Genomic DNA, 18,147 nt, shown 5'->3' on the forward strand with positions numbered 1-18,147 from the left:
CTGTAGTTAACCTGCAGTGAGTGACAGCAGTCATTGTAATGGGAGATTTTGTCATATTGCTCGATTTCTGTGTACAGTTTATTAATGTAATAACAGTTTTGTTTTGTCATGTTAATAATTAGGCCAAAATGAATTTGATTTGTACAAAATAGCAATAAAATAATTCAGCTTAACTGTTTTAAGTGCATTTTGGATGTGTAGCCAACATAAAGAATATGGCCTGAATAGCACATTTCAGGAATCACCGTCATTAATCAATGCTCTTATAAGACCATTTGCCATGCAGCTGGTAGTGGTAGATTTAAAATTTTCACAAATCGCACAAACTCCGATTGTAAATGGTTGTTTTTAATTTCCAAAGTGCAACCACTGAGGCCAAAAATGATCTAACGATGATCTTACATGAACAAGATCACAATTGAAGATCTAACAGGATAAATGTTCCCCTGTCTAGCCACCTAAGGGCTTACTGAACGCAGTAACTTGGTCGATTTAATTCAATAAATTAAAAATAATTAAATGTATTCTATACCATAGATATTAATTTAAAAGAATTTGTATTTGCCTTACCTTAACAAACATTATTACAATATAAAATGCTTAACAGATGCTTAAGAGAAACTGGAGCGCAGCTCATAATCCACCATTGAAATCTGCTACGCTGAAGAACCGCTTACTTTGTGACATCATGGTATGTTAATATTTTAATCAACATTAATAATCGTGATTACAATATCAAGCGCAATGATCGACAATTATGATTTTTGCTATAATCGTGCAGCCCTATTCCACATGGTTCGTCTTCACCGAAGTCTGCACTTCGCATAAATCGTTAAATGTATTATACATGTATATTTTAAAAACAGCAGTATTAATTGTTTTGCTTTTTAGTGTAATATATTTGTATAAAAATCATTCATAGTTCAAAATATAAAATCCTGCTTTAAGGTGTACCTGTCATTGGTATCAAAATCACTGTTCTAATTAAAAGAAAATTGCAAATTGTAATCAGGTTAGTTTACAGATAAATTAAAATTCGATCATAGTTTACTCACACTCATGTCGTTCCAAACCCTTATGCCTTTCTTTCTGAAGCTAAACACAAAAATAGATATTTTAATGAATATTACAGCCTGTCTTTGTGGTACTATGGCAGTGGATAGCAGTTTTCTTTAAAAATAAAAAAGTAAAAACTACTTAAAAGTAGTCATTTCTTATGCTTTAAAGTACATTTTTATGAACTGTATGGAAAAGTTAGACCCCGATATTATGGATTCGATTCCGATTCACAAGCTCTCGATTTGATTTTGATTCAACATCGTTCAATATTGGTATTTTTTAGTTATAATTAGTGATTGACCGATAAGGTCTTTTTAAAGGCCGATGATGATATCTAGAGAGCAGGGTGCCCGATAGGCCGATACAATGCCGATATATCACCCAATTTTAATATAGTAATAACAAATATAAAATTGCTAAACAAATAATAAACTCTTATTTAGCCCCTTATTTACTCAATTTCACACAAAACTAAAAAATTATGTTGTATTTTAAATGGTAGATAGCATCATATTTCTTCAGATATGTTGTCAATTTTTTTTTTTTTTATTTGCACATGAAGAAATTGTCAATATATTAGGAAGAAAATAACAGTACACACAGTAGTCCAGAAACCATGGATGGGTGTCCACATTAGCAATCGCATTTTCTCAAAAAATACAGAATCAAACCAATTGTACATACAGTGCATAGTGAATAAGACTTATAGCACACTTGAAGTGCTTTTACCTTGGGCTGCATCCGAAAACGTAGGCAGCTGACTAATCAGTTAATGGCTTAACTGACATCTGTTTTGATTAAATTAAACTCTTAAGGAAACTGGTCTCCGAACAGTTTGAAAAGCACCTTATTTTCATCGTACCTATGTATACATCCTCCGGTGGCAGCATTTTCCTGGTTTCCAGTGCGAGGCTCAATCTCCTGACAGTTTAAACGGCCTGGATCGTGTGCTTGGATTGTCTGAGGTCAGACCGTCATGATTAGTGAATGAGAGGAACTTTTGATCCCGATCCTGAAGTTTTGATTCTGGATGATAGAATACACTCTTCAGAGGAAGACATTAACTAGACCACTAGTTATAATGTCCCTTTTGCTTAAATAAATACATTCTCACTCAAATAATGCTGTTAATTATACAGGGGACCTTCTATCTAGGTACAATATGAAAATATTATTTTGACTAATTATATTAGTTTTTCATAATTTTATTATTTATCATTTTGGGCACATTTTAGCTTTTAAAAAATTAACAAATCAATAAGTTTAATCAATAAATATGATATATTGCATATATTATATTTGTTACATGTTTATTGCCTAATTGTATAGTTTGTACTATTTACAGGTATTTACATTGACTTGTTGAACACGTGCTAAAACCGTTTCGGTCTCTGTAAGAAAACCTGGCATTTCTGTAAACTTAGCGCATGTTAACGAGACAGGACTCTAATGGCTTTATCTCATATCTTCTATGCCTGATTAGAATTAAATGTTTGTTTTTTGCAGTATTTAAACCAACAACTGACTGTAAACCACAGAAAGGGTATTATTTATTGACAAAGCGGTTGCGTGGATCTCGTCCTTGGACACACAATTACACGGAACAACTTTTACTCTCAACCTACCGTGAAAAGATTTCGCTGTTGAATCGAAACATTTTCCAGCCAGTTGCCAAATATATAAAATTTTTGTCACATAGCATAACATTTGAATGCAAATGCGAGGGATTTCTTCTCATTGTAGTGGAGGGTAGATCGATCTTGGGATTTAACAATTTATATCTAGATCATTCAAATGAAGATTGATGCATTGTGAAATCAATATTTTTACCCACCTCTGGTGTCCATGTACAGGGACGCTGACTGTCTGCTGAATTCCTAATATCAGTCATCTTTGGTTTATGTGCTTGAGTGAACATGTTGCTGTTGTGTGGAAAAAAATCCATCATGTCTCATCGGCTTCATTATCACTGCATGAAATGGCTTTATATGTGTATGTGTTGCTCCTGTAAGAGCAACTTTGCCTTCATCATGGATACTTATGGCTCTTATACACATCTTTATTGAAGTTTGCAGTTAAATGTATCAGGGATCATCATGTTGCAAGTTTTTGTGGAATAATTTTTATTTTATTTTTTTTTTATGATTTTCATCCCCTTTTCTCCCAATTTGGAATGCCCAATTCCCACTGCTTAGTAGTTCCTCGTGGTGGCGTGGTTACTTCAGTCCGCGTGGCGGAGGACAAGTCTCAGATGCCTCCGCTTCTGAGACAGTCAATCCACGCATCTTATCATCTCACAGCATGTGGAGGCTCATGCTACTCTCCGGGATCCACACACAACTTACCACGTGTCCCACTGAGAGCGAGAACCACTAATTGTGACCACGAGGAGGTTACCCTATGTGACTCAGCAACCGGGCCAATATAGTTACTTAGAGACCTGGCTGGAGTAACTCAGCACATCCTAGATTCTAATTTGTGACGCCAGGGGTGGTAGTCAGCGTCAATACTCGCTGAGCTACCCAGGCCCCTTTTATGGATATTTTAATCATATGCTTCATTGCTTCAGTCTGCTGTGATTGTCTGATATTTTATCAATGTTGGTCTGAATGCTGCTGGTGCTATTTCTCTTGTGTCTGATAATATCAAGAAAAAAAATAAGTAGTAGTGTGCATTCATTAGTTAAAGGTATAGTTCATTGAAAAAATTTAATTGTCATCCTTTTACTCACCCTCATTTCATTTCAAACCTGTATGAATTTATTTCTTTCATGAAACACAAAAGTCATTAGACAGAATGTTAGCCTCGGTCACCATTCACTTTTATTGCACCATTTTTCCCCAGACAATGAACTTGAATGATGATTGAGGCTAACATTCTGTCTAACATCTGTGTGCCAGAAAGAAAGTTGGAATGACATGAGGATAAGAAAATGATGAAATAATTTTTGGGGAACTATTCCTTTAACATGAGCCAAACTCTTGAAATTCTCCTTTCCTGGTTTATCCACTCTTTTAGGACAGACGGCCGCCGCTGGTCTCTCGCCTCTTTGCCATCCTCTGGATATGGAACCAACACCCCCAGCTCAACAGTCTCGGTGAGTGTGTGTGTGTGTGTGTGTTTGTCTGTTGTTGTTACCTCTGTTCTATTTGTAGCCCCTATTTGTTGCATGAACCCCAAATATGCGCAGCATTGTTTGGTATTGCATTTGATCTCACTGACCTGAGGTTTTATCATATTGACCCTACATTGGAATAAACTTAAGTACAAAGCAGCTCCCTTTAGCCTAAACTATAGTCAGTGGCCTCATATAGATGCATTCGCTTAAAAAGAGTTTTGTCCCCGAACTCAGTCAGTAACTCAATCAGGTTTTTCAATCCCCAAAAGCCCCAATGTAAGTCTACTTAAGAAAATATCTACTTATTTCAAACTAAATTAGTCACCTTTTGTAATTGGGTTTATCTCTCAAAAATTTTGGAAATTAAGAAATACTAAATTCTATATGTCATTAAAACAAAAAATTAAGCGTATTTTTAAGACCAATTTTTTAAGACTTTTTTAGTTTTTGGCATCATAAGGTTTGGAGGAACATTCTCTCAAATTAACAATTAACAATATCCCACCAATGAAGGCAGTTAATTGACAGTAAGAGCAGCCTATACAATGCCTTCTATCCTTGTAATCCCTCCCTCTCTGCTTCTCACAGTCATCATGTTCATCTCAGGAGAAGCTGCACCAGTTGCCCTTCCAGCCCACAGCAGATGAGCTGCACTTCCTCACCAAACACTTCAGCTCGGAGAGCATCACAGATGAGGATGGGAGGAGATCTCCAGCCATGCGGCCCCGCTCCCGCAGTCTCAGGTACACACAAACACTCACAGTCCCAATTCAAAACAATCAAAAGTTGGCCTTCAACTGAACATGATGCGGTGAGTGTGCTATTGTCAGCTGGGCCCTCAGGCTCTCACTCACTCCTAAAGGCCAAATCTTCAGCTCTGACAGGAAACTGCCCCACCTCATTCTCATTCGCAGACTCTTGGCTCACTCTGCCAAGACAGCATACTTTTTTAAGCCTTTGCATCAGTTACACAGATGCCTCTTTACTCTTCTTCCTTCACATTTTCTTTAGGGGGAATCTGTCTGGGGGAATCTCATGAAACCTTTCAAGAACATATCCAGGTCATATTTCACCCCAAAATCAAAAGAAAGGCTTAAGAAGTTATATTTTTGCTTGATATTTTTAGGACCATTAAGATTTTTTCACATTAATTCATTATATTCAATTGGCAATTTAGCAAATTCTCCCTTTCCCAAGTGTCATTACCATAGTGTGATGTCATTTAAATGGTAATGTATTTATAAATTGTGCTGGTGTTTTGGTGTAGTGCCTTTAATTCAGGCAGACTTAAGGGGAAAAAATATTTTATCACAGTAAAAAAAATTACTGTATTATACTAGCTACTATTGAATGAGAATCATCTTTCAGAATAATAGGGAGAAAAAAAACTCAAAGTCAAACGTTCAGATGCGTTACGGTAATGACAATTTTGGTACTGTAATAGACATCATATTCTTTGTGCAAAATATAATTTCTTATTTTGTATCTTTTGACTTTGGTTTGAAATGTAACCTGTACATGTGAGTTTCAACCTGTCTGTCTGTCTTTTTTTTTTTTTTGGGCTACTCTCTTTTTCAACAGTTGAGCTATTTGGTGACTCAAGTAGTCACTCACAATTTTTCCAGACCTGCTAGACTGAATAATTTCTTCTTGGCCACTAGTAAAGACACTACCTCCCTTATGATCGTCTTATCTGTAAACACATCTCTCTTTAACTGTCTCTCTCCCACCCCACTGTCTCTTTCTCTTTCACTCTCTGTTAAGATGACTTATTCAGGAAACACTGGCCTTCTCTCCTTCAGGATCTAGACACAGTCAGCAGGGGCTTCAGCACTCCAGAATTAGATTCATAAATATTGGATGAGGGAGAGAGGTTTGCTTTGCCACATCTTACAGATTACTTCTCCCCAGGATTATCAATTTCTCCTGGTGAAAGAAGGGACAGAGGGATGAAAAGGCTGTACAGGAAAGGAGAGGAATATTGGCATTGTAGTCAGAGCCCAAACTGGTTAATTAGAGATGAGAAAATGTATTAGGCAAATTTCATGGTCTTGTAAAGCAGACATGCAGAGAGAATTGACAGAGATGATGCTTTGTGCGTAGACCACAGGCAGTTTTCCATCATTCTCTGTCTTTTGGTCTTTTACCTCACTCAGTCACACGCACGCACGCGCACACACACACATACTTGAGTAATGAGCTCAACATACAGTGTTAATCATCCATCATCCATATGCCATTTGGTAGCAGTAGCTGGATGTTTCCAGTAAGAATATTATTCTAACTCAATGCCAGAATATAAATCTCACAATTTGTATTCTTTCTGGCTAACCAAGCAAAGTCTGATCCTAAAATGAATATGTCAAAGTTAATTAAAATTAACCAGAATAATCAGAAATGTGTCCAAAATGTGTTTGTGCGTGTGTCTTGTATGGCTTTTTCTGTGTTTGGGTTCTCCCATGATCTCATTCAAGAGTGTTTGTGTGCAGACCACTTTGTCACGGCCAATTAACTAGCTGATTTCCCTGCTCTCCTGCTCCTCGGCAGGATTTAGAGGTCACTTCTTTGCTCAACTGTGACACATTTACACACTCTTATCCCCTCCTCTCTCTCTCTCTCTGGCAATCCCTCCCTTTGTTTTTCCTTTGTTCCATGTGATAGAATCTCACTGATGGTCTTCACTAGAACAGTCACAGTAATAAATGCAAAACAAGATTTGTACATTTTCTAAAGAAAATGTGAGTGGTGCTTGCTTGTGCAAAACTCAACACCACAATGCTAGACTGTGGGATGTTGCAAACATGTTTGGAGTGTTTTTTTTTAGAATGTTGGTATGTTAAAACATGTTTTAAAAGTGGTTGCTTGTGTATATTGGGTCATTGCTAGGAGGTTGCTAGGTCATTCGAATGGCCATAAGTCTGATGGCTTGGAAAAGTAATAGCACAACTCTCCAACAAGCCGCATGACTTGAGGTATCATTCATGTTCTTAGGACTATTTGTGCGCTGCGATTAAAATGAGCAATAGTAATGGTGATGCTTGCCTTAACGAGCACCATTAATTCTTTTCATACTAATCACACAGAAAAGCTCTCAGCTTTGTTCCGAAATTCCCTCTTTATCCCTCTATTTGTCTTTTTATACTTATTTATACATATGCAAATACTCTCTCCCCCCTAACAAAATGCATATGCAATTCTTAATTTAATTAAATCTATTTGGCTTAAAACTGTAATGAGATTCTTTTTCACTGTCAAGTTAATTTCTAAAAAGAAAAAACAAATTTTGGAGGGGGAGTTTGCAAGGACATTTGTGATTCCATCAGAGAAAAATAATAACATTTGCTAATTATCATCTGTCTGAATATTATTGCCCCTCGGGTGTTAAATTCTAAATGGCACCCTGGAGGTTGTCCAGATGTGCTATGGTGAGTATTTGTTCATTCAATCAGATGGGCTGATAGGAAATGTGAGCCTTCTATTGATGACTAATAGCATTACCTCATCCTTAAGGTCACATGGCCAGCTTACCTTCCCTAACAGGAATGACTCATACAAACACAGCTGTGTCTGTAATATATTTCCCTGTATCAAAAGCACATAAACACACACCAAACAATCATTAAATACTTCCTGTGGAGCATCTCTTGCTTTATCACATTGGTTGAAGATGCTATTTTGACATGAATGTAGTTAGGTCAGAATACAGGTGCTGCAATCATGTCATTCATGTATATGTTATTATAATGTTTTTGCTTGAAGGTAGAGGAACATCATGGCTAAAATGATAAGATCTGTAGACTTGACCTTCTTAAATGGAAAAAAAGAAAGACATTTCAGGTCAGACCCTCTGCAGGGTTCCAAACTTATCTGCTTAATTTTTTCTGCACTTTCAGCCCTGGGCGCTCACCCATATCTTTTGACCATGAGATAGTCATGATGAACCATGTCTACAAGGAGCGTTTCCCTAAGGTGAGCTCTAAGACAACAGTGATAAACTTGCACAACTGAAGAACTCTAATGGACTATAAAGCTAATCTTGTTTCTTGATGGCTATAACTACTGTAACGTCTAACTTTGTGTCATTTATGACCTGCTAAGCTGTCTACTTTTGTATTTTATTTTTGGCATCTGGAAGCTTCTCTGTATCTATGGATTTAATTGTTATTTGCAGAACTTATTCCAATACACTGAAAGCAATTTAGAGCCTGTCACCTTCTCCTCTGTCCCACAGGCTACTGCTCAGATGGAGGAACGGCTGGCTGAATTCATATCCTCTTCAGCCCCTGACAAAGTCATGCCTCTAGCTGACGGCGTCCTGAGCTTCATCCACCATCAGGTCATCGAACTATCCCGTGACTGCCTGGACAAATCCCGCGAAGGTCTCATCACCTCCCGCTACTTCTACGAACTACAGGAGAACCTTGAGAAATTGCACCAGGATGTGAGTATCCAAAGTTATATGTATGTATGGGTAGGTTTATTTAGCTATACTTATAGGATAAAATTGTCCCCAAAGTTTAGTTAAATCTGGTTTAGTCTCTCTTTGGTGACATCTGAGGATGTCTTCGAAGTTAAAAAATTACTTATATAATAAAAATTAATATATATACTGGCGGCCAAACGTTTGGAATAATGTACAGATTTTGCTCTTATGGAAATAAATTGTTACTTTTACTCACCAAAGTGGCTTTCAACTGATCACAATGTATAGTCAGGACATTAATAATGTGAAAAATGACTATTACAATTTGAAAAAGATCTTAAACTATTTCAAAGAGTTCTCAACAAACAATCCTCCATGTGCAGCAATGACAGCTTTGCAGATCTTAGGCATTCTAGCAGTCAGTTTGTCCAGATACGCAGGTGACAATTCACCCCACGCTTCCTGTATCACATGCCATAGATGTGGCCTTGTCGGGCACTTCTCACACACACACCTTACATTCTAGCTGATCCCACAGAAGCTCAATGGTTTAAGATCCATAACATTCTTTTTCATTTATCTGTTGTCCAATGTCTTTGTTTCTTTGCCCACTCTAACCTTTTCTTTTTGTATTTCTGTTTCAAAAGTGGCTTTTTCTTTGCAATTCTTCCTATAAGACCTGCACCCTGAGTCTTCTCTTTACTGTTGTACATGAAACTGGTGTTGAGCGGGTAGAATTCAATGAAGCTGTCAGCTGAGGACATGTGAGGCGTCTATTTCTCAAACTAGAAACTCTGATGTACTTATCTTCTTGTTTAGTTGTACATCTGGCCTTTCACATCTCCTTCTGTCCTTGATAGAGCCAGTTGACCTTTACCTTTGAAGACTGTTGTGTACACCTTTATATGAAATCTTCAGTTTTTTTTACAATTTCAAGCATTGTATAGCTTTCATTGCTCAAAACAATGATTGACTGATGAGTTTCTAGAGAAAGCTGTTTCTTTTTTGCCATTTTTTACCTAATATTGACCTTAAGACATGCCAGTCTATTGCATACTGTGGCAACTCAAAAACAAACACAAATACAATGTTAAACTTCATTTAACGAACAAAATTTCTTTCAACTATAAAGGCAAGTGATTTTCTAATACCAAATTAGCAATTTAGCATGATTACTTCAAAGATGAGGTGTTGGAGTGATGGCTGCTGGAAATGGAGCCTGTCAAGATTTGATCAACAATGAATTTTTCAAATAGTGATGGTGCTTTTTTGTTTCAGTAATATCCTAACTATACTTTGTGATCAGTTGAATGCCACTTTGGTGGAGTAAAGTACCAATTTCAAAACAGAAACCACAAAATCCAAACCAGTGTATTAATTTGTGTTAGAGCTGCCAGAATGATTGCGTTACACATGTAATTAATGAAAAAAGTTAAACACTTTCATTTTTCTTAATCGCGATTAACGCATTTAACAACATAAACACTTGTTGAAAGGGCGGGACCTTTGTAATGTTTTTGCCCAGAGTCATTACAGTGATGCACACACCACAAACACACACATTCAACAGAGCTCTTCTCCAAGGGGAGCCTACAAGCTTAGCATAAAATAGCATAACACTGCGGTCCCATAGACTTCTATGGGCTGTACTGTAGTTACATGCTAGTTTACGTTACGCTCTCTCTCTCCTATGAAAGAGCCTTGTAGGTTGATATCGAAGTAAATAAAGAAATCTCTGCAAACACAACAGTGCTTCCCTGTCATACTGATGGAGAAAGGACCTCTTAAAACAAAACAAGCCCAGGTAGGACTTGTGATAAAAACCATGTATTTTTCAGCCGATGTAAGGTGCATTTTACTTATCACAGAAGCATGTCAAGTCTTAACTATCACCAAAAAGAAAAATTAGATGCTTTTCTTTGCAAGTGCCCTTCATGTGAAGTTCAAAGCGGCACGGGGGTTGACGCCCTGACATGAATCATGATTGCTGTAGGTAAGTGGATAGCCACAGTCTACCAGCTGATTGTGGAAGATGAGAGTTTAAGAGATTCAATGCCCATTGCAATGAAAATGTAACCTATGGGAGACTAGTTCTTTCAATTAGTAAACCTCCCAGTTAGACTTTGGGAAACGTTTAATGTTACTTAAATTTGTGCTACTTTAGTGCATTTCTATCTTTATACTGTGAAAGGCTTTGTTTGGAAAATATTAATAAAGCATTATATTGTTAAATTTGGTTTTCTTTTCTTTCCTAATATGGAATTAAATGCATTTCGACAGGAAAAGAAGTGTATGTAGTGTCAAATTTCAGCACTTTCAAAATCTGTGGTTATTCGCGTTTAACTACAAAAAATAAATACAAATATGTGATAATTGCGATTAAAAACTGTAATCAACTGACAGCACTAATTCTAGCTTTTGGAACTATTGACTTCTGGTCATGCATGTTTTCACTTAGGTCCTCCCTGTACTTCCTCACCCATAAATCCATTTTTCTATGTGTCTGAAATAGTGGTGATGTCATCCCATCAGGGCAGAGAACAACATCTCTGGACAGCTTGGCTGTCATAAACACATCAATCACTTGTGGTCCACATTTCTTGTCTCTATTTCTTCTGTTGTGTCTGTTATCACCTGTCACATCTGCATTAGTCAGGAGGCTGGTCGCTGATGTCTTGATTAGCTCAGTCACAGTGCCACATGGGCAGTAGCCAGCTTTATGTCTCCCAGACGTCCCATTCTAATCCTCCCAACCATGTGTGTAGGAATGTATGACTGTGTGTGTTGTGTGTGGTTCGGAAACGGGGGTGCAGCACCTCCCTGATTTTAATTTCACACCCCAGTAACCACTGCTGTTGATGAATGAGTATCCCAGACACCCAAGCGGAGGTTACAGTGAGTGAGAGACAGAGAGAGAGAAAGGGAGGGTGGAAGGAGTGATCAGGTCAGGTTTTCCCCTTTTTTGGTTGGTTGTTCATAACCATCCTGTTCCTGTTGCCTGCCAGAATCGAAATTGTGCTTGTGCATGCCGTGATCTCATGCAATCGTTGCGCTATCACCACTGTTGCCACACGTGCGCATGTTCTTAGCATTCTGGCGAGTAGGGATGACATCATCCAAGATGTGCTAATTGGCTGGTTTAGTTTGGGTGGCGATGGTGACAGGTGGGCCAGATGGGGATTGCGGTATAAATTGCATCTTCAGCAGGTGCGCTCAGGAAAGCACGCATTCCAGACATCTCCATTTAACATTTCCTCGCTCAGTGAGAGGATGTCCCGTGTTTCATGGCAGAGGAGACTGGAGGAAGAGGAGGTTCTTCAGCACATTTTAGAGCGCTGGGAGCAGAGCACTCTCCAAAATCATGAGGACCTAACAGTTGAGTTTCTCATTGTTTTCACTTTGCAGGGTTGCATGCCGTGTAGGTCAGAGTCTGATCGTTAACGTTTTATTTTGGTAAAAAAAAATTATATCAAACCGTAGGTTTATATTCTTGATTATCTATACCTGCTAGAGTTGTTTTTCCATTGAATTCAGATTTTTAGTCGTTTCATTTTTTTATTTATTTATTTGTCAATTTTGACACATGACTCTTAGAACACACAATTTATTATGTAGTTTTAATATTGTATTAATATTATATTAATGTGTATCATGTTTAGTTTGCGTTTTTCTTTTTGTTGTGAGGTCTTATTGACCTGGAGTGTTTGAAAAGTTAATTGGCTTTAGATGCTTTACTGGCCATTTGTCTTGAGGTCAGACTGGTTGAACCTTTTTAAATGACCAGTCTATATTATTCAATCTCCCATGATTGCATCATTAAAAACCACAGGAGCCAATCTCAAGTCTGTTTCACTTAAGTGACCTGTCACCATGATGCCTGGCCCTCGAGGAATCCTGGCAATCTTCTTTTGACCTCATGCATGCTGGAAGCATCTCCTCTAAATTTCCTCTTAGGCAGTGTATGCTAAACCAAGACCTTCATCTCACTCTTGTAACTTCTTTATGTCTATAGTGTATTTACTCAGTGCAGAGACTGTTTATCACTGCGTGTGTGCAGTTCACTGGCGATTTCATTACCTGGATAAATTATTCAGAGGCTGATTAGTCATCCCCTGGGGTGACTGTGCTGTCTGTCAGAGATGGCTCTATTACAGTCAGCACACTGTTTAACCATCTACTCTATCTCATTGATGAACTCTCCCCTTTCTCTTTTTATGTACTGTCTGGTCACTTCATTCACCCAGTTTTTTTAGTACTTCAGTAGATACAAAAGATTAATGGCATTAGCGACTACTTCGAGACTTACAGATTTTGACTGATTTTGAGCAAAGAAAGATTTTATTGGCTATGTTCTGAAAAAAATATAGTGTGTTGCATACTGAATACTGAGCATACTGTATATACAAATTAGGCATACTATAAAAATATAAATTATAAGAATTATTTGTGAAATGCTTTATGATATGATAAATGTTTCAAACAGTGACCTCACTACAGTACATTGTCACATGGTCTCATGTTGTTGCATGTTCTCAATATGTTGCAGTTCAGCAAATGCCATCCAGTTATTATTTCAGAATTAAATATTTATTTTTTTACATTCATTACATTTTTGGTAAAAATGTCCTAACCTTTGGCAGTCCAATCAAATATAGAGTCATGAAAGAGATTTTAGAAATCAATATTTATTTCACTTGCAGTTCATTTGTCACAGTGGAAGAGCAGGTTAAATGCATTGAAATTATGGCATACAATATTCTACTTTGTGTGCTCTGGTAGTATACTACTTATTTTGGTAAATGTAGTATGTCATTTGGGTATTCCATGAATACATGCTTCATACTGCAGTTCAAGTAGTATACCATTCTGAACTTATATGTTCTCTTCTCTGTTTCTTACAAGGCTTATGAACGCTCCGAGAGTGTGGAGGTGACTTTTGTCACCCAGTTGGTGAAGAAGCTGATGATTGTCATCGCCCGGCCTGCCCGGCTACTGGAGTGTCTGGTAAGAACTGATATTTTAAAGGCCTCTATCTTCAAACCTCTACATTCTTTTTGGCATGACTTAAGAACAATCAGCTTTACATAGTTAATAAAGTACAATTTCAGTACCATTCAACTGAAATGCTAAATCTGCCAGAGGACATGTGATGATCAAGGCTACATTGTAGAGCTGCAAAATTGACTGATGGGTTGGATTTTTGTTTTTTAGTAATATATGTTTTTTTTTTTCTTCACTTTGTGGGTGATCTTTTAAAAAAGACAATAAAGCTACACTGTTTCTTGTGGTCATTCCTGCCATAGATTAAGTTTTCTTTAGCAGTGTTTAATAAAACCACATTACAGTTGACAAAAATGCACACATGCCAACACAGAAGTTCCTGAGGTATCCACATTGAGCAGCAGAGCTCATGGTTGTGGCCACATGTGTATTTTGAGTAATTTAATGCAGTCAGCATTATGACAACATACTGTGCAGCCCAGTGCTGATGGATGACCAGCAGCTGAGAGGAAATGGCCTGTTCAATACATGCTAAATACCTCATTGTGACACCAGGAGTCAAACCTGCCTTATTTAAGCACAAGATAAATATTCCAAACTGTTCTATAAATTAAAGACAGTGATTTTGGAACTTTTATTTGTTTGCTTGTTTTTCCATTAATTATTAAATTTGAAAACAGTTGTTTGTTTAATACAATAAGCATTGTTTCATTTGTGGATTGCCCTAAACGATTAGCTATTGGAGAGATCGAAATATGTGTCCCATAACAAAAAAAAATATATTCAAAAACAAAATGTAATCAGAGGAGAAAAGACGATGATAAGTATTTGACTCGATCAAGGACCAAAGCTGCAACTGTTGTCACAGTGTCCATTTAAAAGTTTGTCTTGAAATAAAATACTCTTATTTATTAAGAGGGCTAAATAAACAAGTGCCAAATAGTATCATGATATTACATTTACATTTATGCATTTGGCAGACGCTTTTATCCAAAGCGACTTACAGTGCAATTATTACAGGGACAATCCCCCCGGAACAACCTGGAGTTAAGTGCCTTGCTCATGGACACAATGGTGGTGGCTGTGGGGTTCGAACCAGCGACCTTCTGATTAACAGCCCTGTGTTTTAGCTACTACGCCACCACCACTCCATATTACAATGGTTTTTGGACATTTTTTTATTTTTTGTGAACATGTACCATGGTAATATGTCATGTAATTTTTATTTGTATAGTGCTTTTCAAAAGAGGAGGGGGGCATGGAATATCATGGCATTCTTTGAAATACCTTGGACCCTGTTATTACCATGATCTATGACTATGGTAATAATTCAGTATCATTCCATAATAGTGGCATGGTTGTCACCTAATTCAGTTAGTGGTTAGTTACTGCCTTGTGTTGATGCCATGTGATATTTCTTTCAGCAGTGGTTTAAATATACCTGTGTCTATTGTAGGAGTTTGATCCAGAGGAGTTCTATCACCTGTTAGAAGCTGCTGAGGGTCATGCTAAAGAGGGTCAGGGCATCAAGTCCGACATCCCACGATACATCATCAGCCAGCTGGGCCTCACCAGGGACCCCCTTGAGGGTATGAAACACTGACTAAGTCATTGGTTTTAGATTCTTAGATCAGAAAGTAGAATAACATTTGTGATATTGTGTTAACACCTGTCCATTTCCTTTTCTTGTTTCTTTTCTGTGTTGCTATAGAAATGGCCCAGCTGAGCAATTATGATAGTGGTAACCCTGAAACACCAGAAACAGAGGAGTCCATAGAAGTAAGTAATAGAATTCTTCAGAGAAGTCTTCAATGACACTATCGACTCTTATAGAAACATTATCTAAGACCATGTGCCTGTATTTGTGTGCAGAGTCGAGGAGCTGCCATACAGCCACCCCAGCCAAAAATTCAAACTCCTCGTGAGGAAGACTTCGAGACCATTAAACTCATCAGTAATGGAGCTTATGGGTAAGACAACAGGATTTTACAGCTTCAAGAATGATTATAAATTCCGAGATGTTACACCTTTAGAAGGCCATCATCTGCTAACTGTCTATGACAAATTGTCAAAGGATAAAGGACAGTTAAAAAGCTAAACTGTTCCACATGTCTCTGTCCACTTAGGGCTGTGTTTCTGGTGAGGCATAAAGAGACCCGTCAGCGCTTTGCCATGAAGAAAATCAACAAGCAGAACCTAATCCTGAGGAACCAGATCCAGCAGGCCTTTGTGGAAAGAGACATCCTGACATTTGCCGAGAACCCTTTCGTTGTCAGCATGTTCTGTTCCTTCGAGACAAGGAGACATCTGTGCATGGTTATGGAGTATGTAGAGGGTAAGAAATACTCATCAAACATGTGCATGGAGATTGCGTATGCTCATGGGATACATATTCACAGAGTGGTGCTTAAGTCTGGCCTATAGTTGAAGCTGTTTGTGTGTTTGTCTGAAGGTGGGGACTGCGCCACTCTGCTAAAGCACATAGGAGCTCTGCCTGTGGACATGGCACGCATGTACTTTGCTGAGACAGTTCTAGCACTGGAATATCTTCACAACTATGGCATTGTGCACAGAGACCTCAAACCTGACAAGTAAGTGCACCAAGCTGTGCCTTAAGATGTGTACCATATTAGTGTTGGAATATTTAGCCTCCTATCCTTAATGTAAAAAGTATAGTCACTATATTTCATCTTACTTACAAAGAATAACTAAAATATATGCTTCTTAGACTGTAACATAATTGGTTGACTCTGGACTATCAAATGGATAAATTCATACTCATTAATGTCAGACTTAAAGAAATTGCCTGCCTTTCTACAGTCTCCTGATAACATCAATGGGACATGTGAAACTGACAGACTTTGGCTTGTCTAAGATTGGTTTAATGAGCTTAACAACTAATCTGTATGAAGGTCACATCGAAAAAGACACCCGTGAATTTCTGGACAAACAGGTACATGTGTAGACTGGAACATTATTTAGACTTTTTGCCTTAAAATCTGGTATATTATAACCCTGGACTTCTCAAAACTCTCCTTTTCTTAATCATGGTCTCATTCTTTCTCCAATCAGGTGTGTGGTACTCCTGAATACATTGCTCCCGAGGTCATTCTGAGGCAGGGCTATGGTAAGCCTGTGGACTGGTGGGCAATGGGTGTGATCTTGTATGAGTTTCTGGTGGGCTGTGCTCCATTCTTTGGGGATACACCTGAAGAACTGTTTGGACAAGTCATCAGTGGTTAGTGTCATAAAACTGAAAATACAAAAACTCTGTATTAAATGAAATAGAAAATGTAATTTCTATTGTTTCATGAAATGTGATATCAAATAACTTATTGGTGTTGTTATGGAAAGTCCCATAAGAAATATGGTTTGTTTGGTTTTCAAGATGAGATAATCTGGCCAGAGGGCGATGAAGCTTTACCTACTGATGCTCAAGATCTCATCTCCAAACTACTGAGGCAAAACCCTCTGGAGCGTCTGGGAACAGGTTAGCTAGAACGCACATTCGCACAGACACTCTCTCCCCTTGATCTGTTCTTGGGTTTATTCTTAGAGGAGTGACTTGATCTGCTGAGTTTAATACTGTATGAATCAACCTGAACAAAAAATCTTGAAAAGACTCTGCCTCTTTTAAAAAAAAATGTTTTATCCCACAGCTGTTCTCTGAGAAATATTTGAAGAAATGTTCTCTCTCTCCCTCTCACAGGTAGTGCGTTTGAGGTGAAACAGCACCGGTTCTTCACTGATCTGGACTGGAATGGTCTTCTAAGGCAGAAGGCAGAATTTATACCTCAGTTAGAGTCAGAGGATGACACTAGCTACTTTGACAGTACGTCTTCACAGCAGGGACTATAGTAGAGTAAAATTTATAACAAGACACACTCGCATTCTTCAGTATCTGTTACACAGACACATCCCATGGAGTTACATTCTCTAAAACACAATCTGAGATTTGTCCATCTCTTTTTGACCTTAGCACGCACAGATCGGTATCATCATGTGGACTCTGAGGAAGAGGATGACACGAATGAAGATGACCATTTAGAGATCCGTCAGTTCTCCTCCTGCTCACCACGATTCAGCAAGGTCTGAAGAAACACAATCAAATACTCACACGCACTTAACGGAGGCAACAATATGATAAAAATCATATTGTTCAATCAATATTCAATAAATGGTTACATTTATTAATAATCAGAATATTATAATAGCTATTCTTATGCCAAGTTGATGCCACCATTAAATTAAGTGTATAAATGTCATTGCATTAAGCATTCTATTAGTTAATGTTATAAACTACACCTGTGCTTTAATCTGCTAGGACACCTGTGTGAACATGCGTGTAATTGAATTCATACATCTACAAAAAAAAAAAAAAAAAACATCTTGAGACCAGTTGATTAAAAGTAATTGCAAAAATGTCTAAGAATAAACTGTCATCATCTGTTTGCAGATACCACTTGGTTTGATATTTAGTTTTCTAGTGCAATGAAATTCGTACCATTTTAACACTTTTAATACTGTTTATGGTAGCCAAGTTTCA

The 18,147-nt window shown here is 37.7% G+C and overlaps 1 protein-coding gene across 6 annotated transcripts in view; it reads left to right on the forward strand.

Annotated features, from left to right (window-relative positions):
- Window positions 1-18,147, forward strand: part of LOC127646275 (microtubule-associated serine/threonine-protein kinase 2-like) — a 213,360-nt gene that overhangs the window by 184,449 nt on the left and 10,764 nt on the right. For 5 of the 6 annotated variants that reach the window (XM_052129780.1, XM_052129781.1, XM_052129783.1 and 2 more), the window contains 15 exons: window positions 4,078-4,156; window positions 4,766-4,920; window positions 8,071-8,146; window positions 8,409-8,618; window positions 13,503-13,604; window positions 15,058-15,190; window positions 15,313-15,380; window positions 15,474-15,571; window positions 15,728-15,936; window positions 16,054-16,192; window positions 16,422-16,554; window positions 16,674-16,839; window positions 16,990-17,091; window positions 17,311-17,433; window positions 17,581-17,690. In XM_052129780.1, coding sequence (XP_051985740.1) covers window positions 4,078-4,156; window positions 4,766-4,920; window positions 8,071-8,146; window positions 8,409-8,618; window positions 13,503-13,604; window positions 15,058-15,190; window positions 15,313-15,380; window positions 15,474-15,571; window positions 15,728-15,936; window positions 16,054-16,192; window positions 16,422-16,554; window positions 16,674-16,839; window positions 16,990-17,091; window positions 17,311-17,433; window positions 17,581-17,690 — 1,903 coding nt within the window. The remainder of the gene's footprint in view (window positions 1-4,077; window positions 4,157-4,765; window positions 4,921-8,070; window positions 8,147-8,408; window positions 8,619-13,502; window positions 13,605-15,057; window positions 15,191-15,312; window positions 15,381-15,473; window positions 15,572-15,727; window positions 15,937-16,053; window positions 16,193-16,421; window positions 16,555-16,673; window positions 16,840-16,989; window positions 17,092-17,310; window positions 17,434-17,580; window positions 17,691-18,147) is intronic. The other variant, XM_052129782.1, reaches the window with a different exon arrangement.

This window comes from Xyrauchen texanus, chromosome 7 (assembly GCF_025860055.1).
Source record: "Xyrauchen texanus isolate HMW12.3.18 chromosome 7, RBS_HiC_50CHRs, whole genome shotgun sequence".
NCBI classification, from domain to species: domain Eukaryota; kingdom Metazoa; phylum Chordata; class Actinopteri; order Cypriniformes; family Catostomidae; genus Xyrauchen; species Xyrauchen texanus.